This window comes from Pollicipes pollicipes, unplaced genomic scaffold, assembly GCF_011947565.3.
Source record: "Pollicipes pollicipes isolate AB1234 unplaced genomic scaffold, Ppol_2.1 Scaffold_3087;HRSCAF=3621_pilon_pilon_pilon, whole genome shotgun sequence".
In the NCBI taxonomy this organism is placed as follows: Eukaryota; Metazoa; Arthropoda; class Thecostraca; order Pollicipedomorpha; family Pollicipedidae; genus Pollicipes; species Pollicipes pollicipes.
In genome coordinates this window covers 33,048,160-33,074,894 of record NW_023596225.1, presented here as the reverse complement: position 1 = coordinate 33,074,894, position 26,735 = coordinate 33,048,160, and the positions used below count along the sequence as shown (strand labels likewise).

Below are 26,735 nucleotides of genomic sequence, written 5' to 3'. Positions count from 1 at the left end.
CCATTCCTTCGTCGCTGGAACGCTCACTTTGAAAATGACGTTCACGACGTTCTTGTGCTTGTGGACATGATGGTTTCATCACATGACTGATTCATGCATCGTCCTTGGGTGTCGGTTTGCAATCTGCAGAAAACAACACCGACGGTGTTGTCTGAGGAGCTTGAGCGGCACGGCTGCGGGGGATGACGGGCCCTTACGTCATTTGCGGTCGGGCCGAGTCTTGCCCTGTCACAACGGGTCTGTGTCGGCCGGCTCCATCGTACCGAGACATTAGCGGGCGGACTCATCTCCATCCCGAACCGAGCCGAGATCGGCGGCCGATTACGGCCGGGCAGCTTCGCAGTGCCGCCTACCGGAGCCGCGGATCCGGCCGGCGTGACGTCACGCTGACGTCACCCGAGCGCCGCCGTGACGCAGCGGCGGCGTCGCGCGGCGCCGATCGAGGGCCGACCGGAAGGCGCACGCATTCCCAGCTGGATTGACGCCGCTGTTGATGGCCGGGCTCGATAAGCCGGCGCCGTTGGAGAGGCGCGTGGGCTCGCGCCGGCCTGATATGCAGCCGCTATTGGTATGCGCCGCATGGTGCGGTGTGCAAGGCTGGCGGGTGGCGGCGCGTGGTGTTGGCCGTCAGAATACAGGAGCGGTGAAGACTGATGTTCGGTCTGGCGGCGTTCTGTAACGGCGCGCTGTGTTCTCCGCTGGTTATACTTGCTTGTTGCATGAATCATAAGACGAGCGAAATTTAGCGTGGCCAGGGATCGAAACTACGTGGTCAGGTCGGTGATAGCCAGAACGGGGGACGGCTTTTGAACGTAATGAAGCTGCCATGCATGCGATATCCATGTGAGCATGAATATATACACAGTCGTGATGGAACAATACGGAAACGAATCGATCATGTCGTGCCTGCCGGCTGCTTTTAACCCGGCAGTGTGTGGGTAACTTAGCATCATGGTCATTCGGGCAAAGCATGAACCCAGGGGGACTCTCGCGTCATTGGGCTTAATGCGAATTATAAAGCTGCCTTTCCAAGTGCCACCTGCAGCCTAGTTGTGGTAACTTAAGTCAGATTTGAAGTCAGGGCTCAGGGTCAAGACGTGCCATGGTCTTCCTATGTGAGCTGTCAAGGCAGGTGATCCGTGTGACCCATGGACAGGTGGGTCAGTTGCGATGTTCCGCGTTACCCGCGGTCGCCGCGGAAGCAATTGTTGTAGATTGCTTTAGTGAGTCGCCCTTTGTATCGGATGTTACGTAGGTAGTAATTTCCACGCGCCGTGATATTGTACGGAAGTCTGATATCATTCTGTGGGAGTCTACTGGGCGTAACGGATCTCAGAATAGAGCAGCTACACCCGGTCTGTCTCACAGGCCGTCGTTTTTTTTTCAGGACGCCTACGCACCGGCGCCCGGACAGCCTGCTGCCGCCGCGCCATCTGTGGGCAACCCGTACGGTCCCAGTTCACCATATTTCCCGTTTGGTGGGGCGTCGTCCGCGCAGGGTCCAAGTGCATCCGGCTCGGCCGGCAAACGGCCAGTGCTACCGTCAGTAGGTGAGTACAAAGGCGATGGTGGTGGTGTGAGTTGGTTTAAGGTTAATTTTTTTATCTGAGATGTGTTTGCATGGCTGTGGCTCGTCGCTTGCCGTCCCGGCGGATTTTAACGCTATTTAATTGTCTGTGTCGATAAGCCCTATGTTACATCTCGCCCGCGTGTGAACCAGATTCATCAAAGATGCTTTACTCATATGTCCTCACGCGTCTGTTTTGCCTTGCTGACACCAATTTGCCTCGTTTCAGGGAGTTTGAAGAAGCGAGAAGAGGTAAGCTGATTTTGTCATCTGCATGCGTTCGGTCGGTCGTTCGTTCAGTCTTTCCAGTTACGAGCCCCGTGTAATCGTGACGACAGCTCAATGTCAACGACCGTGGCATCGGCCGCTCGGCGCTGGTCGGGGGTGAGCTCGGTCCCAGCCGGTCAGTGACGTCCGGCGGCGCCGCTCCTCCGCCTGACGCCGCTCGCCCGTGTCTTGCAGGGCATGGACGGCGGCGGCAAGCCCGGCATCGGACCACACCAGCAATGGGTGAGTGGGTTGGCCGGCTGGCGTCGGCGGCCGGCGTCGGCGGCCTGGCGCCGAGGACCGCTCGGGCCGACCGACGCCCGTCGCCGGACAGGACAGCGGTTCAAGGCTGCTGGGACAAGGAGAGACGTCGCCGACGGTTTAACGGTCGGCCATGGCGGGCCGGGTGCGGCCGCCGCGCTTTACGGGCGCGCCGCCGTCGCGTTTGACGAGCGGTGGGGGCCGGCCGGCCGTGTGACGATGCCCGTAATGAGCGCGCCGAGGCCGGCGGCGATTTACGAGCTCCCGACCGGCGGGCGCCCCGCCGCCGCCGCCGCTTGCCCCTTTCATTCGCGCTGCGCCGCACTCTTTGTTCGCGCCGGGATCAGTCTGCCGAGCGGCGACTCAACAGGCGACCGGCCTCCCCTGCCCATCCCCAGTGGCATCGCCCGCGCCTCGCAAAGCGGTGGGTAGGAGGCCGCGCGGAGACGGATCAATGCACCGCTGGCCGCTGTGGAGGCAGGTAGCGGTCAGCTGTCGTAGGTCTGGGGTTATACGCAGCTCTGCGGGGTCTGCACACGCGGGCATCGGTTGAAACGTGGCCTTTTGAGACAGTCATTTTTGGTAACAGTCGTAGATTTGCCGTTTTTGGGCCTGCAGGTCCTTAAAACGCTGGTGAAAAAGTTCGCTGGGATTTTCGCGGGTATTTGCGGCAAGGTGGAGGAACTTTACAAGCGGGTTTCTGTTGCCTTTTAAACCACTTAATCCACAGAATTAGCATTTTTGTGGTCGTAAAGTTTTAAACAGTGTTTTTACATGATACATCTGAAGGGAAAATTTCACCAAGCATTATCTACATTTTTTTGTGTGTAATAATGCCTTGATGGGGTAAGAAAACCGAACATTTTCTTCAGAGTAGCAGTAGTCGTGCCAAAATCATCACCATTCCTATCTTATCTCCAAGTGAAGTTTTAGTTTATGTTTAAGTTTTAGACTTAAGTCCTCTTTCCTCTCGTGCACATTTGATGATACGGAAGCATCAATTATGTTGCAGTTAGCTTGTATAGCTATTGTTACACTTTCAAGTGAGAACGACTGCTCTAGACAACATAACTTTTTCGGGAAACATGCCTCTCAATACGTCATTGTTTGATTGCGTCATCGTACCTTGGAATAACATTGCTTGAGAGCCAATTGACGGGCGTTAATATCTAGAAATCGTGCTCTCAAACGCCAGATATAAACGACCGACAGTTACTTTTTGGTCCTTGACCGCTGCATGGCTGATGGGGTTGCGGAAATGAAATATTTGATGAAAAAATGATCAGAATTCGATGTCTGGGTGACCTTGAAATAATCACCCCGAACTAGTGCGCGCACCCTCGCGGTTGTGTAGCTCAGAAACTAGAGTGGTTTAGATCTTGGTTTAGGTCTCCAGGCTCAGGTAGGGCTGTGATTTTCACTGAATGATCTTTGCAATGGCCAGCTCAGTTCAAAACCTAATACAAATGGGGGGCGCAATCCCTTTTGAATGGTATGCACTCTTAGTGACACTTATGTCTTCCACAACACACAAAAACACGGCGAGTGGCAAACCATATTTATGCGCCATGGGCATGTGTTCCTAGCAAAAATTTGAAAACTTGTTGACAAATTATCTCTCTGTGCCACGCTGATTGCTTCGATCGTACATATGAGGAATTATCGTACTTAACCATGAAATGAACTTGAAGATCGCGTGATCTAAAGGCATTTGCTTTGGATCAATTTCAATCATTTGATATTGTTCTACGGCTGAAATAATACATGCCTTTTTGAATGGCCTACAAATGTCAGCACATTAACCTCGACCCACAGCTTTGAATTTCATGCTTCATTGTCGTGAGTATTCCTTCGCCACTCCCAATTTTCCCCTGCACATTCTTGCAAACTTATGCCACCAGGCTTGCTAGCAGCAATCATCGCCCAGGCCATGTCTGCCTAATGACACCGGCTTCACTGCGATTTACAAAACGGTTTCGCTTTGAAACCCATCGCGGATCATCGGCCCCGTGCCGACTCGGAAAAAAGTGCATGATGGTGATGACTTCGCAGAAGTGGCCCTCATTTCAACGTATAACCATTTTGAGGCGTCTCATACACGAGACCACAAACTGCGGCTCTGTGATGATGTAGGCAGAGTTCAGTGGGTGTAGGATGTGGTCTCAGGCGTCAGCATTAAGCCCGCAGTAATTTTCTACATCAGTACTGATTGATTGCTTACCTAGATACGTACCTACGTCACGCTTTAAGAACCTGATCCATGCGTGGAAGTGAGGCTCATTGTTGGAGCAAGGTATTGGCCTGTCTCATAGAATATACTTATGGTATGGAGGTAATGAAGCTATTCAACTAAACAAGAAACTGTCAACTCATGTCATGCATTTCTGGTTTGGATCAACGTGAAGCTTTTGTGTCTGAGCCAAAGATTGACTTCACTCGTAGAATGTTTCTGGTATGAATGAGTCATGGTAAGGTACTTTTCTGGCTATTCCTATTGTTTTGAAGATACGATTATACATTATGCATTAGTTTGTGCATGCTTTAAAAGCTAGGTGTATTGAAAAATGAAGCACGAGGTGAAAGGAAGCATCTTGCGTGTTGAGACTTTTACGGAAAATTTTGTTTGGGTTGCGGCGGGTTTTCAACTTCGGACTGCAGGGTGAGGCGGGTTCCTAGAATCCAAAAGTGACATCTCCAGTTCACTGACGAACGCGAATGCCTCCTTCCATGGTCATCCGCCCGTCCTCACTGACCCCACCGATACTGAGCTCACTGCGCTCGCTCTCGCCGGCTTGGTTTGTCGGCCTGTGTCGGTTTTGTGTCGGTATACGCTTAGGCGTCGCGGGGAGGCCCGCTGACCTGGCGGTCCGCTCCAGCCCACTGCACGGTGTCGCCGAGGGCCGACTGTGATCAGCGGATGATGTTCCGGGCCCGCGCCGCCACCATGGCCGGGCGCCGGTGCCGGCGGGCGGGGCTCTGTGGTCCGGACGGCGCGGCGGCCGCTGCTCTGTGGTCCGGACGGCGCGGCGGCCGCTGCTCTGTTTGTACCCCGCCGCCAGCGAGGCCCCCAGCGCGCCCCGGGGGCCTGTGTAACGACCACACACGGGCGCCCCGCGCTGCCGACTGCGTCACAAATCAGGAATTAGTGTCATCCCGCCACTAAATGGCCGCAGTTGCCCGGCGTAACGTAAGCAAACTGCAGCGATCAGCGGCTGCACTCAGCCTTGATTTTTCGGCCAGATAGCGCGCTTGGACGGGTTTTTCGGAACCGCCGCGGCGAAGGCCATGGCGATGACGGGATCATTTGTGCATATTAGGCCGAATCCTGGTAGTAGCACGCAATAGGGCTCGCGGTTTTTTCTCCGTGGGCTGATAGGCCTCATGCTTTGCTTTGGGAGGCTGATTCTGGCGAATGTGACGGCGTTAGGGGGAGGGGGCGGGGACGTTTGCTGTGAAGTTCGTGACTGCCCGATCTTCTGTGGACGCCCGCTGTGCCTGTGGTCTCTGCACGGAGCCTTGTTATATAATGCGGCAGTGAGTCAGGTGAATTTGCATGTCAGATTAGCAACTGGCTGCTGGATTTGCATGTCAAGATTTTGTCAGAATATTTTAGTTTTAGATAGTCCAGCATTCCCTAGTGGGATAGGATGAGCTGTTGATTTCAATTGCTGTTCACTCGGCTCATATTGAAATCGTGGAAAAATTCGTGCTGAGAGTCCGGCAGGCAGGCATAAATGGTTCCATGCTTGGCAGGGAAATAGGGCTTAAAGCTTCTGTTTATGGAAAAAAAACCAGGACAAATAGCACGAGCCGCCAGATTTTATCAAGATTGTCGTGTGTGGACCACCATGCAGTGGAAGTAAGCAGTACTTCTAGGCCTTCCTCATCGATTCACAGAAGGCAAGGGTTTTCCATAAATGGGTGGGCTGTCTGATTTTACGATCATATCTTTTCTTTGCTAATGGTCTCGAGGGCCTATAAAGCTGTGAAAACCTCGCAAAAAGCCTCGCTGTTAAACGCCCGGTACTATCAAAGGCGGTAGTTTGGTCCAGTCGCCTGTCAGCATGCTCTTGATTCTTCTTATGCTTTAGCCTAGCTTCGTTGCTCGTTCAAGGGAATGTTCCACATTTGAAGATTTTGAAGCAAGCATCAGATGTGGTGAAATAACCTCGCTTGTAGCTGTTGGTATACTTTTGATTGGAAGAGGCTGCGCTAGACAAAGCAATCTGTGTTTAGTGAATATGCCCCTCAAATGCCATTCGTTGATTGCGCTATCGCCCTTTGCACAGCAAGGGAGTTGCTGAACACTCCCTTTGAAGGGAGTGTTCCACAGTTGTATGGGGTTTTAACTGAAATAGTGATCTGAGTATCATTCGGTGCAGTTCACAGCCTTGCCCTTTAAACCTGAAAGCCTGTAGTATCGGAGCTACACACCCGCAAAGATGCGCAGACTATTTCGGCGATAATATTTCAGGGCCACCCAGGTATCCATGATACCATAATAACGCCATTCAAATCCTGCCATTCCACTAGCTGTGCGGCGATCGAAGTCAATAAAAATGTAATCATCTAGGCGTTCATGTATGGCGTTCGCGAGGACAGTTTCCAGGTGTGACGGCCGGCACCTGGCTCTCAATCTATGTTGTGTAAGTTACGATGACGTAATCAAACAATGGCGAATTGCGAAGCACATTTAATAAACAGAGAAATTATGCTGATTTGCATGCGTTGACATGCAGGAGGCCAAAGTGTGGGAATATCTATTGCTGTGCGAGCTCGCCGAGTGAGCATTTTCCACATGTGACAAGAACATTTCTTGACAGAGGATGGGTTTTGCGCTCGTTTCTGTCACGTTGTGTGGCAAAGTGGGAAACGTTCCTCGTGTCGGGTTTGAGAACTGAGAACTGGGTCGTTAGGGCCGACACCATTACTTGACGCATTTTGGGGCCAAACGGATTATGGGGGACGGCACTCTCTGTCATGGGCCAGACATTTTGTACGGAGGACAGCGGTCAACCTCAGGAGATGTAGTATCCTGTTGTGGGGAACCGCCGCCATGAAAATCACCATGGGAAACACATGGGGAACACATGGCACATGGGGAACACAGCACTGGCCCCCAAGGTCCATCGTTCCGACGCTGTGTTTGTGGATGGCGGGGCGGAGTGGGGGGGGGGGGGGGGGGAGCAGGAGGAGGGAGGTGGCCATCAGCTGATGACTTGGGAGAGGTTGCTAGGCTTTGCGTCCTTTGTTCATGGAATGCTACTATGTTCGGCGTAACGTGGAACTTCAATTACCGCAGAGGAAGAATTGAAAAGTAAATTGAACACGGAGGGGCCGTGGTGTCGTCTCCGATGGTACACCTCGAATCTGGCCCTCCGTGGCGAGGCTCCGATTCCAACGCGACAAGCGCAGCCAAGCCGTGGCGTGGGCCCGGCGCGCTCTCTCTGCGCGCGCCGGCGCCCGGTCTCGCTGGGTCGCTCGTACCCTGCCGCTCAGCTGCCGCCGCGCCGGCGCTGCCAATGAATGGCCGCCGCCGGCCGCCGCGGCCCGCCTCCCAGTCTGAACACGGCGGCCACCGGGCGGGCGCACGCGGCACGTGGCGGAGACGAGTCGGCCGTGCCTGTTCGCAGGGCTGCGTCGCGTTTGCGGCTCTGAATACGTCCCCGCTCGCGCTGACGCCCAGTCTCCGGGCAGCTGTCCGCTCTGGCTTTGGACTCGTACCGGTGCTACGTCGGCTTCCTGGCGGACAGAGAGCCGCTGGGACGAGGCTGTCCGCGGGCCGCGCGTGCGGTGATGCGCCTGTGACTGTCGGTATCGACGCCCCAAGCACGCGCGTGCCGCCATGTCCGAGCTGTACTCTCCCAACGGCTATCAGCCGCCCCAGGTAGGACTCGGCCCAGACTGCCAAGCGGGCGATCGGGGTCAATGCTGGTGCGTCTGTGACTGGCGTGGTGTGGGGCGGGGAAGGGGGATCACCATCAGCTGATGTTGGGGAGAGGCTGCTGACTTTCCGTCATTTCTGTTCGTAAAATGCTTTTGCGTTGTTGGGTGTAGCGAGAAACTTGAGGCATTTGGAAGCGTCTTTCCTCCCCGCTGGCAATGTCCTTTACTGTGGTTCTTTGGCGTTCGCAATGGGACGTAAATGTCGTGAGTTTTTGTCTGCTTGCCGAGCTGAAGGCTGTCTGGAGTTTGACTTCCGGTGTGTTCGGTCTTCCAAAGGAAGAATGATAAAGGCGGGCTGTTTTCCGTGGAGATGTCTTTCTCTTCTCAGAGCAGGACTGCAAAGAATGGTCCCGATGGCTTTGTGGTTGAAATGTCCAGTGCGCACTCGGGCCTAAGCTGCTTCTTCTACTATCGAAAACCTCTGGGCCCCGATATCCACGTGGTATCTCCAGCCATGACCCACAAATCAGGACGATCTCGACTATCGGGACACACTCACCAGGGAATGGTTGCCCGGATGGTTTGCAGAAACAGCTGTGGGATTGGAGTCCTTGCTAAGTACGACTGGGCAAGAGGGTTGCGTGATCCCACCACTCCGATACGTCCGGGTCAACGGAGTTTTTCTCGACATAACACGCTACTAAGCCATGTGATGTTGCGACGCGGCCTCCCCATGCCGCTCTGGCTGTCTCGGCCAGTTGCCTTGGCCGAGTTGGCCGTCGAAGACAATTACAAAGTGCGGTTGCTGGGACTCGAACCCAGACACCTGCCGCGCTGAACAGTTGTGTTACATCCCCTGACGGAGTTGGCGCTTGCCATTTGACCGATGACGTAAGCATCGCAAGCTAATTCTTCGCCATTGATCTTAGCGCTGATATCCGTGACTCCGATACTCTCGCGGCTCATCTCCGGCCGTCCACGTGTAATGGTCCGCCGTCGCGCGCGCTGGCGGGCCGGTGGTCGCCCCGTCCGCCGGCGGGCGCCACGTGGCAGGGCACCCCTGCGCCGGCGTCCCCGGCATCTGCACATGGCGCGGCGGCGAGCGCCACTGACCCACTGACACGGCGCCGGCGGACGCGGGGTCTCGGCGCCGGGAGCGAGGTGCCGGACGGGCGCGACGCTCCGCCGGCTGTACAGGGATCGGCGACGTTCAGCCGGCCGGCGGCGATCGGCGGCGGCCCGTCGTCGGCGATCGAGTCGTGTTTGGTCGCCGGATCAAGTTCGGCTGGGGAAGTTCCGGCCATTCCACCGGCATGTGGAAGGGAGGGCGGGAGGGGGTACAGAGGGGGACGCGTTGTGTACACCGCCTGCTGCCGGAGCGTGTCCTCACTGGGGGAGTTTTATCGCTGAATGAGGGATGAGGGATGGGGTAGGGGACTGTCTGTACCGAAGTCTGCTTCTACCCCCCCCCCCCTCGACCCCGACCGCGACCCTTCCGCTGTCACAGACCCGTGGCCAGATCTGTCTCCAGCATGTCTGAATATAGTCAGTCAAATCCGCAGAGTGCTCAGTTTTGGGTCCAGTTTTCTGGATGCGTTTCGCCATGTTACGCTCGCTCGACTGTCCCGTCCTTTCCTAGTCAATCTCACCCATCGTATACCAAAGTCACACTAGTGCATTGGTTTGATTTGGGCGCGCATTTTTTCATTTTGTCATGCACATTGTGCTGATTTAGGTCTTTTGTCATACACGCCTCGCAGCGTGTGTATAATTATTCTGGGCGGGAGCGGCCCTGTCCGAGCGCCATCTGAGAGCCAACTGGCCTCGGCTCTTGTCAACCGGCGAACGAATGGCGAAACAAAAGGCGGACTGGGTCTGAACAGGAACACGGGGCTCCGCAGACGTGGTCCCCGCCCACCAGTTTGTGTGATGGATGGGCCCTGCGCACGCCTAACACACCATCAGATTCAATCTGTCGCTAAGATTGGGGCCCGATATGCGTATATCAATCACCCAGCTGGATCCTGATAGTGTTTTTATGATTACTTTTTTGTTGTCCGCTTCATTGTTCCACAGAGTGTATATAATTGGAGCAGACAGTCAGCCGTCATCGGCGCGAGTCTGCGGGACCGTTGATTGCCCGCGGTAGCGCCTAGCTTCGTGTCACAGGTGCTGAACGGAAGGTTTGGTATTGGTGTTCAAGGAGAGGGCTAGGTGTTGGCGAAGATTTCCCCGCGTGCTCTGTCATATGGATGATTTGCTTCTTCTTTTTTTTTGCTCGATTCGTACTCAAAACCCAGTTTTAATGAATCTGCAAAGAAGAATGAACATATTTTGGGGGGTTTATTTCGGAGAGCCTCGTAGAGTGCCTCCATCAGACGCCTTGCTCATCACCTTAACACGCGTTCCGGTGGGGGGGGGGGGGCAAATTGCCCCCCCCCCCCACCCGAGCGAAGGGTATCTATCTAGCCGGCCACCCGGGCGCGTGTGAACGGATTCTTTTTGGGCTGAGATTGGCCTTGGTCTGACAGGCAAGCTGGTTACCTCACCTAGCTAGCCGGCCGTGGGGAAAGGGAGATCACTGTAATGTTCAAAAGTCTTGCCCAATGTTTCAAACCGCGGTTTTGGGACGCATGTACCCACTGTTATCCGTTCTAAGGTAACTTCGCTGGGTGCCATATGACCATTGTAGCTGGCGCACCCAAAGCCGAAATCATTACCATCATCGTAACATGACTCCACCAGGCTTGAACAATCGATATATCGTACAAAGCATGCAACCAGTACGTTGGCAGTAAATTCATGCATTCAGTCATAATTAACATCATATTCTGGATTGGCTGGAATATTGGGCGCTGTGTGACCACGCAGTCGAAAGGGCCTTATGCTACTCTTGGATGAACAACGGCAAAGAAATACGCATGAATTGAAGAACGCTCCGCCCACTGCTGGTCGAACATGATGCGCAGAGTCTGGCGGACCTTGGGAATTGTAATTGTACCAGGATCCTGGGAAATCGGCTGGAATCTAAGGATAAATATTAATAGTACTAAATTGTAAACATGGTGGGTGTATGTTACATCTCACACCCACGACAAGAATGGGTTCTGAGCCAAGCATAAGTCGTTGGCCAAAATTAGTCGTTTGCTATCGGGGCTGGGTTTCATGAAAGAAATTTAGGAATCTTAGCACTTTGATTGTGTCGCGTAGAGGCTACGAGCCGGAGACAAACCGACTTAATTGGTCTTTCTATGCATCGGCATTGAAAGATAGAAAGTGTCGATTGCAGTGAGCCGTCGTCAGTCTCTTGGCTCCCGCGGCGCATGGGGCCGCATGGGACCTGGGCCGACGACGCACCCTGAAGTTCCATTCATCACCAAAACAGCGTGCGTAGTACTTTCGCGTTATGGAACTGGGCTCCGGTCACGGATTCGGCTAGCTGGCTAGCCGCCCTTACCGGGCCTGACCAACTGCTGACTGGAGAACTGGCTAGCCGCGGGCAGCCTTGTCTCAACAAAATATACGCTAATTTAAGCAAGCCGCGGCTAACTAAGGCGCGCGGTGGGCTTTGTGGTAAACCTGTCATGGTAGTACATGGTACGATACCTGGGAATGGAGCATTTCAATCAAAGGGTGTTCTCCAGATCATTACGATCCCACCGATCTGCTACGATTGGGGCGTATAATTTTGAATTCCGGTTCCGACAGCGCCACCACAACGTGCAGCGCATTTCGGCGAATTCATTAGGGCCTGTTCTCTTCTGTGACGGGCTGTTGGCAGGCACACCAATGGTGGTGGCCATGGTTGAAATGAGGTGGTGCTGTGTACAGCATCGGGCGCTTTTTTACTTGAAATGTTATTCAAATGAGTTGTTTTCGAGCTCCTCGTGTCCAAGGCCCACGCTTCAGCGGCTGTAAAATGTAACGGTTCCCACGCATTTCTTACTGATCTCTTTTGAAGCCTTCATCACTCTTCCTTTACGCCTTCGAGAAAAATTCGGATCTCAGAGCCCTTTTGTGGTTTATTGTTGGTTAGTGTTAAAGTACATTATTGACCATTTTATGGCCAACTTCAAACCAATTTCAAGGACCAGTTGTTCTTTCCACATGACAATGTTTGCCTTTGGATGCTTTTCACCAATCAACGAATGGTTTATGCTTGGTTAGGGGGACGGTCGTCTTGAGAGGGAACTAAATGGTGTGCTCTGAATCGCTATTTTTCCACGTCCTGGTCTGTCGCAATGCTTTCGTGGTTTTCTGGGGACGCTTTTAAGTGGTATGTGGCGTCGATGATCACCGGAAGCCGATTTCTAATGCATGGATGTGGGTAATGTAAAACAAGTGCGTAAAGCCGTACTTGGCGGAAGCTGATTTGACACCGCCTGCGGTTCACTTGCCATAATCTCGGGAATATCACACACGGGGTTGTTTGACTTGGGAATCGTGTTTGATATTTGTGAAACAATGTCGGATGCGAACTTAATTAGATGCCTTCGATATGGTTAACCACAACACAGTCCTACCCGGTCGCCTGCTGGTGTTGCTGGAACGTGCGTCGAACTCCCCGCGCTAGGCTCCGTCATACTCAGGAGGAAGACGAACGCGGCCGCCCTGGAGCGGCGGGTGCCGGCTCTCACGACATCTAGCGGCGGCACTCGTCATGGTTCATACCGGAGCCGTCTGTCGGTACGCGGCACGGCAATCGGCACCGGTTTCAATGCTGGGAGGGTCACGTGCTGGCCCCTGTCACTGGGCCGGCTAGGGGCAGACCCCTCCGGTCCGGTCCCATGACCCCGGCCGGCCCATCGGCGGGCTCGGGACCCAGCGGCGGACCGTGGGCCCCGTCGTCGAGCGTGTATCATCTCAGCGGAGCCGGCCGATTACGCCGAACCCGGCTGACGTGGCGACGGCGGCGGCGGCGGCCAGCGCGCATGACGCGTGACTAGGGCAAGCGGCGGCTGATGCGGCGCGGCAGGCTGCCGGTCCGCATCAGCCGCACAGCCGGGAACAGGCGCACGCAGTCCGCGCTCCCCGCCGGAGCTCGCGGCCGCCGGGGGCCGCCGTGGGGGCTGGGACTGCGGTGCGGAGGTGGCGGGGCAGAGGCCCCCGTAGGTAACGGATGCGGCGGTGAGATCATGCGGCGCCTGGCTGACTGCGGCCGCCGCTTACTGAGATCAGACCGGGATTACGGCACCAAGGCAGGCCTCTCTCGCGCCGTATTTGCCGAGGTCCATTGGCCGCAGGGTTTTCCGTCTCTGGTCCCGCACGCTCTCTCTCTCTCTCTCTCCTCTCTCTTCTCTCTCCTCCTCGATCATCATCTCTCTCTCTCTCTCTTCTCATCTCTCTCTCTCTCATCTCTCTCCCCTCTCTCTCATCCGCCTCTCGTCTCCGACTCTCCTCGTCTCTCTCTCTCTCTCCCTCTACTCGCTCTCTCTCTCTCTCTCCTCTCTCTCTCTCCTCTGTCTCTGTCTCTGTCCCTCGTCCTGTCTCTGTCCCTCTGTCTCTCTCCGTCTCTGGTCTCTGTCTTGTCTCTGTCTCTGTCTCTTGGGTCTCTGTCGCTGTCTCTGTCTCTGTCTCTGTCTCGGTCTCTGTCTCTTCTCTGTCTCTGCTCTGTCTCTGTCTCTGTCTCTGTCTCTGTCTCTGTCTTCTTCCTCTGTCTCTGTCTCTGTCTCTGTCTCTGTCTCTGTCTCTGTCTCTGTCTCTGTCTCTGTCTCTGTCTCTGTCTCTGTCTCTGTCTCTGTCTCTCTCGCTCTCTCCGGACATACTCAGACTCTGGGGTCTGGACCAGTCCTCTCGCGGTAGCGTGCGTTCATCGGCCAGTCGGCGGCCGTGGACCTGGCCGGCTCCGAACCGGGCCGCGGCGGCGAGCGATCGGATCCTCGCCACGCCGTCGCGACCCTCTGAGCAGGCCGCCTCCGCGCGGCGTGGGCGCGCGGAGGTGGCCTCCGTCAGCGCCATCCGGCCGCCTCCCTGCGGCGCCCGCCGGCCGCACCGACCACAGCTCCGCCGCATCTCGGCCGCCGCCGCGCTCATGAACCCGTCCAGCGGCCGCCGCCGGCGACGCCGCACGCGCGCAAACACTTGTTACCATAGCAACAAGTGGGGCCGTTGGGCGGCCGCGCGGTCGGCGGCGGAGGGGGGGGGGGGGACGGCGCGTGCACCTGGCGCCGCGGGGCATGCCGCCGCCGCCCCGCACCTGCCGCTGCCGGCCCGCGCGGCGCCCCTCCCCCCACCCCTCCTCCCGCTCATGGCCCCCGGCGGAGCGGCGGCGCCAGGAGCGGAGGTCACCGCGTGGGCCGCGAGGGTCACGGCGGCGGCCAGCTGCTGCTCTGCGGCCGTCGCTCCAGGCAGCGGCGCGGCACGCGGCGCGCCCCCGGCTCGGCGCGCGGTGCCCCGAGCCAGGCGCGGCAGCGGCTCTGGCAGCGCCCGAGGGGACAGCTGGCGGGGAGTGCTGGGTGGAATGTGGGGGCGGAGCGCGCCGACGCCGGCAGAGTTCAGGCTCCGAGGCATCCCTGAGGTCGGAGCTGGGGGCGGGACGGTACGGATGGGCGTGCGCTGGTCGTTTGCCGGCTCTCGGGAGCGAGGTCGGCAGGGTGGCCATTTCTCATCGGTGGTGGTGCATAGAATATGAATTATCCGCGGATTGTGGCATGCCGTGGTGAAAGCGACTCTCCTATTTTTATTCACGTTATCTATGTAAATCCATGCAGGTTTCCTCCGTAGCATGACGCCGGGACGCTTGGTCTTGCCATCCACTACCGGCAGCTGACCCCAGACATTTCCTGTCACCGTTCTGATGACTCTAGATAAGTCCGTTGTCATAGAGACGGCTTCAGCTGCTGCATGTGGGATCCGGGAGCACGTTGTCTCGTTGCAGCCGGACCGCCGGTTTCGGAGCCCCGAAGATGTCGGCAGGCTATCACTGACCGCAAGCGGCGTTCAGCCATGCTCTAGCCTTCTTGCGGCCGGTTTAAGTGGAAAAACTTTTATTACGCACTATGTTCCAGTTTCGAGAAAGCAGCTATGAATTATTGATAATCACTGACGCCGTGGCAAGTACGACTGAGCGACGGGGAGTTGCGTTAGGGTTCACGACCCCTAGGCAACGCGTGTTCAGCTGATTGGCAACCCGTGACCCATCATTAAGACATTTTGTGGCACATTCTGAGTCCTCTTCTTATCGCAGCTATGGGGTCTTTGTTTCGCAACGCCTCAGTCCTCGGCGCATTTCCACAAGTCCCGTGGCGCCTGAAACCAAAATGACCGTCATCATCAGCTGAGCGTTGTGGTTCGCCCTGCCCGTTGTAATGGCGCCGGAGCACGGAGAGAGGGAAGTGAGCGCCAGCCCTGCGGCGCCGCGGGATGAACTGAAAACGTTTCGCCCCTGCCCCTTAACACGCGTTTATTGTGGTAGGCCGTTGTTTGCGAGGCGGCGGGCAAGGGTCAAGGGTCAAGTCTCCGCCGCTGCCCGTGACGGGGTCGACCGGACGTCTCGGGGCGCGTCACCAGCGCCATCTTGTGGGCCCCGGCCGTGATGGACGAGCCGCCCTGGTCGCCGCGCCTGCTCACCCCGCGCCGTCCCCTCCCGGCGACCCCTCGACGCCGCAGATGCGGGGTCAGCCGTCCGCCGCGCCGCACGCGTGCGTGGGCGGGTGTGATGTTGGCGGACGCCGGGACCTGTTGCCGGCCCGGCGGCCGCTGCGGGCAGCCGCTACAGATGGCACGCTCCCACCGTCACGTGCTCTCGACCCCCCCCCCCCCCCCCTCCATCCGCGTACACACACTGCCGGCGCGCCGCGCCCGCGCAGGGTTGGCCGCCGGTGCGCTGTTTTTGTCGCCGCCGCTGCCGCCGCCAAGGTCCACCCGCCGACACTGGGTTAATGGCGCGGCGGCGGCGTTTTTTGCCGCGTCGTGCGCGACGCCGGCGTGGCGGCGGCGGCGGCGCCGGCGCACTCGCCGCCGGCCGGCAGCCGCCCCCGCTCGGCGCCCGCAAACTTCCCGCGAGTTGTCGACAGAAGTTGGCCCGCTGGCGCCCCGTTAGCCGTCGCCTCTGATCAGCGCCGCCGAGCGGCGGAGCAGGTACGCGCCCAGCTCCGCCGGGCGGGGCAGGGGTGAGCGAACCGTCCGACCGGACGGCGGCACCGCCGCGCTTGGACCGACCGACCCTCCGTGGCTCGCGCCCCTCTCCCGACCGCTCCCACCCCCGCCGGCGCGCTGAGCGCGCCCCTGTCGGCCCGCCGTCGTTTTTCGGGGTGCCGGAAGCTGAGTCAGCGCGCCGCTCGGAAGCGCTTGCGCAACCAGCGCGGCCCGATGGCCGCCGGGGTGCGTCGGAAGCGGCGGCCGTGTGCGCGCGCGCGCGCTCTCGACTCGCTTCCGCGTCTTTGTGCCGGCCGGCCGGCAAGGCCGCCGTCGGCTGTCTGCTGATCGGCTGATCGGGGAGCATCGCCGCCGGCGATCGGCCTGGGTCGGCGCCGGCGGCGAGAGTGAGTCACCGGGGCGGCGGTATCCAGCCGAGCGGCGCGCGCGCGCGCGCGAGGTCGTGAACAGCGCCGCTCCCTGTTTCTGTTCCGGTCGGCGGGCGCGGTCGTGCCAGCGACGGCGTGCTTGCTCATTGGGGAGCAGCGAAGCGGCGCACCCGGTCTTGCCCGGGCAAGGCTTGGGATCGGCGGAGCCGTACTTCCAGGCCGGCGGTACCACAGATGCCATATGGTCACCTGCCGCTCCACGCGCTGAAGCGATGTCCGCGCCCGGACCGCCCGGCGACTAACCCCATTTCGCATGTCACTCGCCGTATGGTGTGACAGATATTTTTATGTTGTATACAGTGAGAATTTCTGGGAAGCTGTGCTCGAGTCTGTTTGTTTGAACGAGCGGGACGGGCCGGAATAATTCACCCGTGTCGGCCGTGCCCGATCATGGCAGCTGCCGCGCGTTTTTTAGGCCCTTAATGGCTTAACGGTTTTGTGTCGTCATCTCGGGTCCCGTTATCGTTTTTTGAAGCGGTAAAGTTATTGCACGCATCATGGCCGAATTAGCTGCCGTTGGTGATCTTGATTGCATGGCTCAGTCACGATCGGAGCTACCTGGGCGCTCGTGCCGGCGGCTGCTGCTGATTCCGCGGTCACGAGCGCCGCGCCGCCGGCAGTGCTCTGTCATGGACAGGCGTAGTGCAATCGTGAAGTCATGGTGGGTCAGGCAGTGGCCCGGCGGATTTTGTGTTGCTGCTCCGCGGCAGGAGCTGTGTTGATACCTTCGGCAAGTCATTGGAGGGGATTATGTGTGTTATCAGGTATGCGAGCCGTGAGGTCGGGTGGGGGAGGGGAGGGGGGAGACTTTCGCCGGTTGCATCCTGCGTGCATAATGCACGCTGAGCAGCCCTGACCGGGCTAACTGGCTCACCGATCACGCTCGCAATAGCTGTTTAGATACCCTCTGATCGCCAAGCTAAGCCCACGCCGGTCACCTCTGTCGATATTGCCGCTGCCACCGTTCCGACATCTTCACTGCACACGGTCCATTCTCCACCGCACCAGCCTCTAAGGCCCCGCCCGGACGATCTGCTGCCCACCGGAGAGCCGGGATCACCGCCCCAATGTGGTCGGCCCCGGTCCACCGCCAGTCGGTCAACGTACAGGATTTTGGGTGGTAAGGACACATTTTACGGGCGATTTTGGGCTCTCAGTGTTGAACGCCTTTTGTAATTTCGGTCTCCTGTTATTAGATAGATACATGACGTCAACGCTCCTGCAAGTGCCACTTTGGCGGTAATGAAACAATGCGATACTAATCCATGATTCCCTTCATATGTTCTATAGCGGAAAGGAGTACCGAGGCTCTTAATAATCATCCTTATTTCCGGCAAGAGGTCACAGAAAAGATATCCACCAGGAACCGGCTTCAAATGTTGGACTTCATAAATCGCCATAGCATGCGAAGGTTGTTTTCTATCGCAGCCTCCCGAAACGAAGGGAGACGGGAGACCGAAATGGTACCCAAGCTTTTGACTCAAGTGGCTAGGGGGGTGGTTACCGCGCCAGGAATTGATGTGCACTTGGTTTCATTATTTTCAATTGTTTAAGACCGACTTTCAGACATTCAATTCGGTACTTTTGTTGCAGCACTTGTTGTAATACTTCATCACCAGCCGAGAGTCACCTCCCGAGGACTCCCGGAAGGGAGATCTCGGGAGCCCGAAATGGCGCCCTACGTTTCTAGCTCGTCATGGATGTGGAAAGCGTCAGTGCAGACTTGAAGAGGCTCAGTGTGACGCATCAGTCACTTGCATTGCCCTGAGCGGGTTTTGGAGGTGTTGTTCGCCAAACACTCGGAATATAGACAGCATTCTTGTAATTCGTTCGTCATCATGACCTCGTTAAGGACACTGAAATAACATCCGAAGTGTGCTAGTTCGCAATGTTCTGTCAAATGGGAATCAAAACTTGGTGATTTCTAGATTTCAGAAGAAAGTGCGTGCCGTAAGTATGAACGGTACTGCAGTACTCATCAGGATATTAAGCATAAAAGTGGTATATGAGACTGCAATACTAGAGAATAATAAGAAAAGGTTTTAGTATGTCTGTTCCCAGCGTGTAAACAGGGAGTATTGTGATTGGAAAATGCTGCCTTTTGTGAGCGATTTCAGGCTCTTGGTTTTAGATTTTCCGCAAATTGAGTTTTTCATTCACGAATATATTACATTTTTTTGCTGACTTCGGTCTCCATTGGAGTTTTTGTGGCGACATTTCGGTCTCTATGACGCCTTTTACTGAGACAGTTTTCACACACTGTCCGCCTCCCCGGCGCGTGCAGCCGCCGGCGGCTACTGTCCGTGCGGCGCGCGTGCAGCGCCCGGCCGGCCGGCGCCGCGTGCGGCGGCCAGGCCAGGCCAGGTGAGACGGCCGCCGGTTTGTGTGTCGCGGCTTTTTGCCGGCGCGGCCGGCTGACGCCCGCCGCCGTTCCGCTCCAGTTGGCGCTCAAATGACGCCACCACATCTCGCCGCGTGATCTAGTGGCGGCGCCGGCGACGCGCCGACATTGTGTCGTGCCCGGCCGAGTGACATCTGGCCCGGCCGCCCTGATGAAGACCGCTGATTCAGACCCCCGGGGAGGGGGCGGGGAACGCTCGTCACCTGTGGCGGGCGCCCCCGAGGCCGTGCTCGGACGCTTCCCCCCCCCCCCCCCTCCCTCCGCGGACAGGTGTCGGCGCCGGCGGCGGGGTGCGGCGGCGGCGGTGGGCACGCTCCCGTCAGTCGCCCTCGCCGGGCTGCGTACGCTCGGCGGTCCGCGCCAGCCGGCGGCCGCGGAGGCGAACGGCGCCGGACGGACCGGGCGGCGTCAGGCTGCCGACGCCCGTCGGCTGCTGTTGACGCCGGCGGACGGCGAGCCGGCGCCGCGGGCGATAGCGCCGCGGCGACCCGACGCCGACGGTGACAGTATCGGCGCCGGGTCGCGTCGCGGTCGATGCCGGGCCGGGTCTTTCCCAGGGTCACCGGGCGCCGAGCGGCGGCCACCGACGGACGGCACATCGGCTGAGGGCTGGCGGAGCTGTCTGTGATGTTGATGGGCCGACCGCGGTGAATTCGCCGCCCTGCGGTACGGGATGACCTCACGCATCCCACCTGGCCTCGTGTAAAAAGAGGCGTGACGCCACGCTACGGGGAAAAGGACATGCGTAGGACGCGCCGAGGGCTGGCGCCAAACCGGTCCAGGACGGCAAATCTGTGGAGAGGGGAGGGCAGGGCGGTGACGGTGACGGTGCGCCGCCGCCTCCGCGGCGTCCATTCATCGGCGCGCCGGCGGGGCGTCGGGTCGGCCGCCGCCCCTGTCAGAGGCTGACGCCCGCCCGCGGCGATGGCGTCAGCACCACCGCTGCTGCCACCGCCGCCGCCGCCGCCGCCGCTGCCGCCGCCGCCGCCGTCGCCGTCGCCGTCGCCGTCGCCGGCCCAGGACCGCGCCCTCCGCCGGCACCGAGTCGGCGGCGCTCCGGGGCCGGCCGCCGCCACGTCCGGCGCGGGCGACGGGCGCTCGGCGGGAGATAGACCTGTTTACTCGACGGGGTGTTGAATATACACGGGTCCTGGATGGTATGTGGGCTCGGCCCTTGTCGCCGCGCGCCGAGGCGAGGCGTTTCGCGCGCCGGCAGAGCGCTGGCGACGGAGAGAGGGGCGTCGCAGTCGGCGCGCGGCTCTCGCCGACGCGCTGCGACCCCTCTCTCCGGCTTCGGCGGTGGCGTTTCCAGTATTTCCGCCGACATTGTGAGTCATAACTTCACCGGAGCTTCCAATTAATGCCGTGGTCGGGTCGTAAATTTTTCCGCTGCAACATGGAGAACGTCGTAAAGATTGTCGTAAATACTGTCCGATTGGCCGTAATTTCTTGTCGATCTGACGTGGTCTGAGTGGGTCAGCGGATGAATGGGGGGCGTAATCTGTTTGTTACGGCCGCGCCGCTCCGTCGAGAGCGGCGCTGGCGAGGCCGGCCGTAATTACGACCGATCTGCAGGCGGCGGGACCGACTGAGTGGTCACCCGACCCGCGCACGCCGCGACGGCCCCGCGGCGACCTCCGGCGGCGGCGGCGGCGCCCCCCGCGCGGTCGCCGCGCCCACCGCCGCTCGACTAGGCCCGGCCGTGCACGCTCTGCAGCGTCGCCCCTCTGTTTACCGGCCACTTCCGCCGGCGGCGGCGAGCGCGGTAACCGGATCCCCGCCTCCTCAGCACCGAGCCTCCTCCCGCTGCCGGCCGGCCGACGGACGGCCCAGCGCCGCGATCGCCGGCCGCCCGGCTCCAGGCGGGAGTTACACACCCCGACGCCGTCGAGCCACGCTGGCGGCGGCGGGGGCCGGCTCCCCGCTGCCAGCCGCCGCCGGCTCCTCTCCAGACGGCCGTATTATTGGCCGGAATTTGGCGGCAGTCATCGGGAAATTCCGCCGCCGGCGCCGGCGCCGCCGCAAACTTTTCCGCCTCGTAAAGGGAAGTTAATTTGCGCGCGCTCGAGCCGGCGCGGCGGCGCTCCATCAGGGCACGCCGCTCGTCGGCCGCGCCAGACGGCCGCGTCTGACGGACGGCGACCGCGCGCCCCGCTAACGGCTGCATCGCTCAGGCGGGCGGCGGCGGCGGCGGCGGCAAGCGGCGGCCTGCAGCGACCGCCGCCGCAGCGGACACTTTCGCCGCCGCCGCCGCCGCCGCCGCCGCCGCCGCCGCCGCGTGCGCACCTGTCGTCCTGCCGAACCGGTCAGCGGCAGCTGCTGACCGACCGACCGGCCGCTGCCGCCGCCGTCGTGTCAAGGACGCAGCTGGACGACGCCGGTGCCGCCGGTGCCTCCTCCGGCGGTGGCGCCGCTCACTGGCCGCCGCGTGCGCTGCTCGTGGCGCGGCAAGGCTGACAGCGGCATGGGAGCGGGTCTCTGGGGACGAGTCGCTGAGGACCTGGACTCCGGGTGCGTGGGTGTCCGTCACCTCTCGGCGCGGCTGGCAGCGGTCTTGATGGTCAGTCGACGGCTGGAAGGCAGCTCCCGTCATTGATGTTGAGTTGAGCTTCGGCGAAGGGGGGGGGGGGTAGGGGATACGTCATTAAAGCGTGTGTAGAGCAGGGCACTGTTCGCGGACATTCGGTCTAGAGCGGCCGTGTGGGCCTTGGCTTCTCCGTCCGTCTCGGCGTGCTTCTCTGGGGCGGGACTCGGTGGCCCGCCGAGAGCGTGACGGGCTGCTCGTCAGCGGCCGCTGCCGCCGCGCAGACTGCGGCCGGCCCTCTGCAGAGGCAGCGCCGCCGCGGCCGGCTCGGAGCGCGCCCCAGCTCTGCTCTGAATGCGAGGGCTGCGAGCTGAGTGATGGTCGCCCGGGCCGAACGGGGAGCCCGCAGTGGGAACGGTGCGGCGGGGCGGGTCGGGGTTGGGGTGGCGCGGTCAGCTGGGCTTGCTCGGGGGTGCTGAGGCGCGTCCAGAACGCGCCTCTCTCCCAGTGGTGCGCGCCACGTCTGCGATCACGGCCGAGACGGGGCCACTGGACGAGACGGCCGGCGGGGCAGCCCGCGCCGCAGTGCCGCCGGCGTCGGCCGCGCTCCTCCGGCGTGCCGCCGCTGACCGGCGGCGCCACTTTCTGGAAACGGCCCGGCCGGCCGCGGCGACCGACCGACGTAGGCGGCCGCGCTCTGTTTACACGATCGGCCCATTAATGAAGTGGTCTATAAACAGACAGTAACTGGGGGAGGCGCCGCGGCCGGCGCGTGCTTGCGACACGCGGCTCGGCGGCGCGTGTGCGTGCGTCGCCCGTTGCGTCAGCGCTGGCGGCCGGCGCTGCTGAGTGGAGGCGATGCGCCAGGCGGCGGGACGCGGCGCCAGCCGCTGGCCATTGCAGCGCCAGCAAGCGGACGTCTGCGCGCCGGCGCCGTTTTTGTGGCGGCGGTTGTAGCCGAGCAGTCTGGGACGCAGCTGCATGCGCTCTGCCGGTCGCCTCATGGCCGCAGCCCTGCGCCAGCGGACCGACCCCTGGGCCGGTGAGCAGGGCGCAGGTGCCGGGGGACGGCCACCGGCCAGCGCCACCCAGCGACGAGCGGAACTCGGCGACACTGGCGTGCCGGAGCCGACGAGAGCGGGGAGGGAACAAAGAGCGGCAGAGGCCGGGCCGTGGACAGAGAAGCGATACGAGCGCCGGACAGAGTGCGGCGGGCGAGCGCGACGACCCGTGGCGGACGGGCCCCGGGCGGGCCGCCGGCCGTGTTTATTTGAAGACGTCGCACTCCGTGGCCCATTTGTCAGCGTAATTCTGTCGGCGTTCGGGCCGCGGGAGAATGGCCTCGGGCGGTATTTTCTCAGCGTCCGCCGGCGCGCCCCTCGCTGATGTCATAATTGGCGGCGCCCTGTAAACAGCGCCCGCCCGCACGCACGCACACGCTGGCGCCGCCCGCTCCGCGCGCGGAGGCGGCGGTCACGCCCGCCGCCCGGCCATTGGTGACGGGCCGCCCGTGACGTGCTCTCGGCTTTCTCTGCCGGCCGCTGGCGTCCGATCCGGTCCGATCCGGTCCGGTCACCCGGGATGGCGGTGGCCCCTCGCTGGGAGGGAGACTCGTCGGCGGCAGCCGCCCTGAGCACGTCGAGACCGCTTCGCTAGCGCGAGCGCCCTGCTCGACCGTGTCAGCTTGTTTCACGCCCGCGCCGCCCGCGCGGCTCTTCGCGCTCGGCGGTGGGCGCGGTGCCGCCGTCCCCCGCGGGCGTGCTCCGCCCGTCCCGGCCGGCCGGCTGCCGTCGTCTCCCAGCCGGCGCGACCGGCCGGCCGGCCGGGCACAGGTGCCGACCGGCGCACGTGCGGCCGCCGCCGGCGCCCGGTCAGCGGCGGGTCGGCGCGACAGGTGCCGCCGGCCTCACGCTCGGGCTGCGCTCCGCCGCCGCCCGCACACCTGGCCATGGTCATGGCCACGGCCGGCGCGTCGAGTGGCGCCGCCGCCGGCGTCCGTGACGCCGCGCCGCCGACGGGCGCCGGCGTGACGTGGACGCCCGCCGGATCTCGCATGTTGACGGCGCCGTCCCGCCCGCCTTCCGAAGCGATGCGATATGCAGTCGTTGCTTATTCCCCGCTTGTTCCTGCGTTCCCGTGCGCGCTCTCTCTCTCTCTGTCTGTTCGATGTGTAGCGACGGACAGCGGGCTGTCCGCGGGCGGTCGTTCCCAACGATGCGCAGCTCTCCATCCGCTCCCGGTGTCCGGTCTGGGCTCTGCTGACTTGTAGGCCGACCAGACGCCGACACAACACCTGGGCTAAATCGATAACAGTCGTCGGCTGGCCGGCGGCGGTGCCGCTCCCTCCCCCCTCCCCTGCGCCTCCCCGGCGGCCGCGTGTGCTGAAGCGGGGGGGGGGGGGGGGCTCGTCCCCCCCCCCGGCCCCGTGCAGCAGGACGCTCGGCTTGTTTAGCAGCGACTGTGTTATGCCGCGTTTCGTTTTGTTTATTTGTTTGGCGGCGTTGGATTTCCCGGCTCGGGAGACGTTTCCGTGATGGCTGTGGCTTTAGCGGGCCGGAGCGGCAGAGCCTCGGCGACGGCGGCCGGCGTCGCCGTCTTCAGACACGCCGGCCGGCGCCGCAGCGGGCCAGCGTGGCGCAGTAGCGGCGACCTGCAGCGTTTTCGCTGACGGCGGGTCGCTCAGCGGACTGCGGCGTTGCGGCCGGGTGGGACCGGAACGGCGGGCCGCCCGGCCGTCACCAGAGAGGAGAGAGACGGCGGCGGCGGCGGCGGCGGCGGCGGCGGGACAGGCCGATGGACGGCTGGGGACGGACGCCCGGAGTGACCGACACCGGCTGGGCCGGCGCCTCGTCCGACCTCCCGGGAGGTGGTGGGTGGGGCGTGACGCTGCCTCGTCACACCGTACAGATCTCTCATGGCTAGGGTGTCTGTAGATTGCCGTGTTTATGGCATCGTTGTATATTTTGTATTATCTGGGACGCCATAGACCAGTGACCAGTCGTGCGCTCCCAGTGGCCGTCCCGGCTCCCAGCTCCCGCTGGCCGATAGTGCCGTGTCCCGCGCGGTGACCAGACTCGTCCTGCGTTCTGAGCGGCCACTGGCCATCAAAGCCGTCGGCTGCCGGCGGGTGGCAGAGCAGCCGCCGCCGCCGTCGTCGCCGCGGCGCGCCGCCCGCGGCGCCGACGGCTCTGATTCACAGCCCGTGCCGCTTGATGCATCGCGCTTGCGCTGGCGGCCGGGCCGGGCGGCGCGCTCCGCTCATTAACGGCTGCCGGCTGTGCGGCCGGCGCGGTGACGCGCCTCGCCTCGGCCGGGGACTCGCTTCGCCTCGCCCGGGGTCGCCGGCCAGTCATCGGCCGCAGCCGTCGGCCGGTCGTCGGCCGGCGGTCGGAGATGAGTGATGTGGGTGACGCGGCGTGGTTCATTGGCGTGCGGACGGCTGGTTGCCGGCGCTGGCGTGCGGTGACTCATGTGTTCTCCCCCTCTGTTTCAGGTAAGCCTCTGTCCGGGCGCCAGGCACGCCACGCTCGGAGTCACCGGCAGTCCGGTGAGCGGGCCGGTCCCAGGCCCTCTGTGTGTGGTTGTGTGCCGGGGGCCAGAGCCTCTGTCCCTCCTCGCTGCCAGGACGTCAGCGCGGCGGAAGAAGCCCGCCGCCGGACGGCCCGGCCGCCACGGCGCCCGGTCCCACCTGCGCCATGCGCACACGTGGCGGCGGCGGCGGTGCGCCGGTCACGGTCGGGCGGTCTGCAGCGGCGCGGAACACGGCCAGGGCCGCTGCCGCCGCTGCCGCCGCGCCGCTGCACCGGCGGCGTCCTCCGCTCGGGCCGCCCTCGCCCCCTCCACCGCGGCCGACCCCGGCGCCGGGCGGCGGTGCAGCCGACCGGGCACCGGCGGCGCGGCTTGCGTCAGGGTCGGCCCGGGCGGAGTCGGTGTGCTGCAGACGGCTCGGCACTGCACGCGGTGACCGGTCGGGCTCCTGCAGCCGCCGCGCCGCCCTGCCACACTCAGTTGGGGAGAGCGGCCGTGCGTCCGCGGCAGCCGCGGCCGGTGGAGGGGGGGATGTCGTGGGACGGATAGTAGGATTGAGATCGTGCGGAAACAGAACGGCAGCGCTGATGGTGCAGCCGCTGGCACAGTCAGCGGTACAACCGAAGACTCAGCCCCGGTGCCGTCCGGCGCACGCACGCAGATAGTCGCGCACGGCATCAGACAGTGACGCATCTCCCAGTGACGTCACAGCGCTCTTCCTGCTGCGCGCCGGCGGCGGCGGCGGCGGCGGCCGGCGCCCTCTCGCCCGCCCGCCCGCCTCCCGTGCCGGCTACCTGTTGTGTCGGCGCGTGGCCGGCGGCGGTGCGACAGATGGTCGCGCTCCCAGGAGGCGCGGCCCGGGGTCCATGCGCCGCGCGCCGGCCGCCCGCCGCCCGCCGCCCGCCCGGCGCCGGAGGAGGGAAGCACCGCTCCGGCCGCCGCGCTGCCCCGGCGCCGACACGAGGCCATGCGCTCAAGTGGAGGGACAGCGCGTGCCGCACGTTCCCAGCGCGGTTAATGCCTCTCTGTCGCAGTTTTTGGCGTAGGTTCGTAGGTGGAGATTCCGACAGCTTGGAGAGTTTAAGCGGTCAAGTTGCCGTGCTGATGCTCCGAGATTGCGCCTGCTGTAAGTGACATCGTGAGCTGCCGTCTGCCGGCCTCTTTTTCGCCGAGTGACATCCTTTGTTCGCTCTTGTTTCTCGCCCGCCGTGACCCACCTATCGCGGCGCCGACAGACGCCCGCGCAGTCCGCCGGCAGGGCGGGGGGGGGGAACCGTCTCAGAGAGGGCGTGCGCGCGGTCGACTCCGCCCTCGGGCGCCCCCCCCCCCCACGCGGCCCGCAGGTGCCCCTGCACGGGTCGCCCCCGGAAAAATAAGATACACATCGGAGCATATTCATCTTATCCGGAGCGGCGGGCGCCGATTGGCCGGCGCCACCCCACCTGCTGGTGACGTCACGGCAGCTGCCGCGGCGGCGCCCATTACCGGCTGTGCAGTTGTCGGTTTGACCGGATTCAAACGGCGACGGTGGCGGCGGCGGCGGCACCGGCGGCGAGGCCGCGCCGCGCGCGCGCGCGTGCCGCCCCGGCTCGCTCGCGGAGACGCGCGTCAGCTGACGGCCGGCCGCCGCGACACCTGGCGGCGGCCGTCGGCGGCTGCGATCGATGACCGGCGGGCCGGCCGCGAACGGACGCGGCCGGCGCGCGCGCGGCGTGGGGTGGCCGCGTCGACGGTCGCAGCGCGGCCGGGGTCGGGATGTTGTGCCGAACTGTGCGT

General features: G+C 61.9%; 1 protein-coding gene across 1 annotated transcript in view; it reads left to right on the top strand.

Annotated features, from left to right (window-relative positions):
• Positions 1-26,735, top strand: part of da (transcription factor daughterless) — a 69,206-nt gene that overhangs the window by 16,599 nt on the left and 25,872 nt on the right. The window contains exons 3-5 of the mRNA XM_037213554.1: positions 1,388-1,550; positions 1,797-1,819; positions 2,030-2,077. Coding sequence (XP_037069449.1) covers positions 1,388-1,550; positions 1,797-1,819; positions 2,030-2,077 — 234 coding nt within the window. The remainder of the gene's footprint in view (positions 1-1,387; positions 1,551-1,796; positions 1,820-2,029; positions 2,078-26,735) is intronic.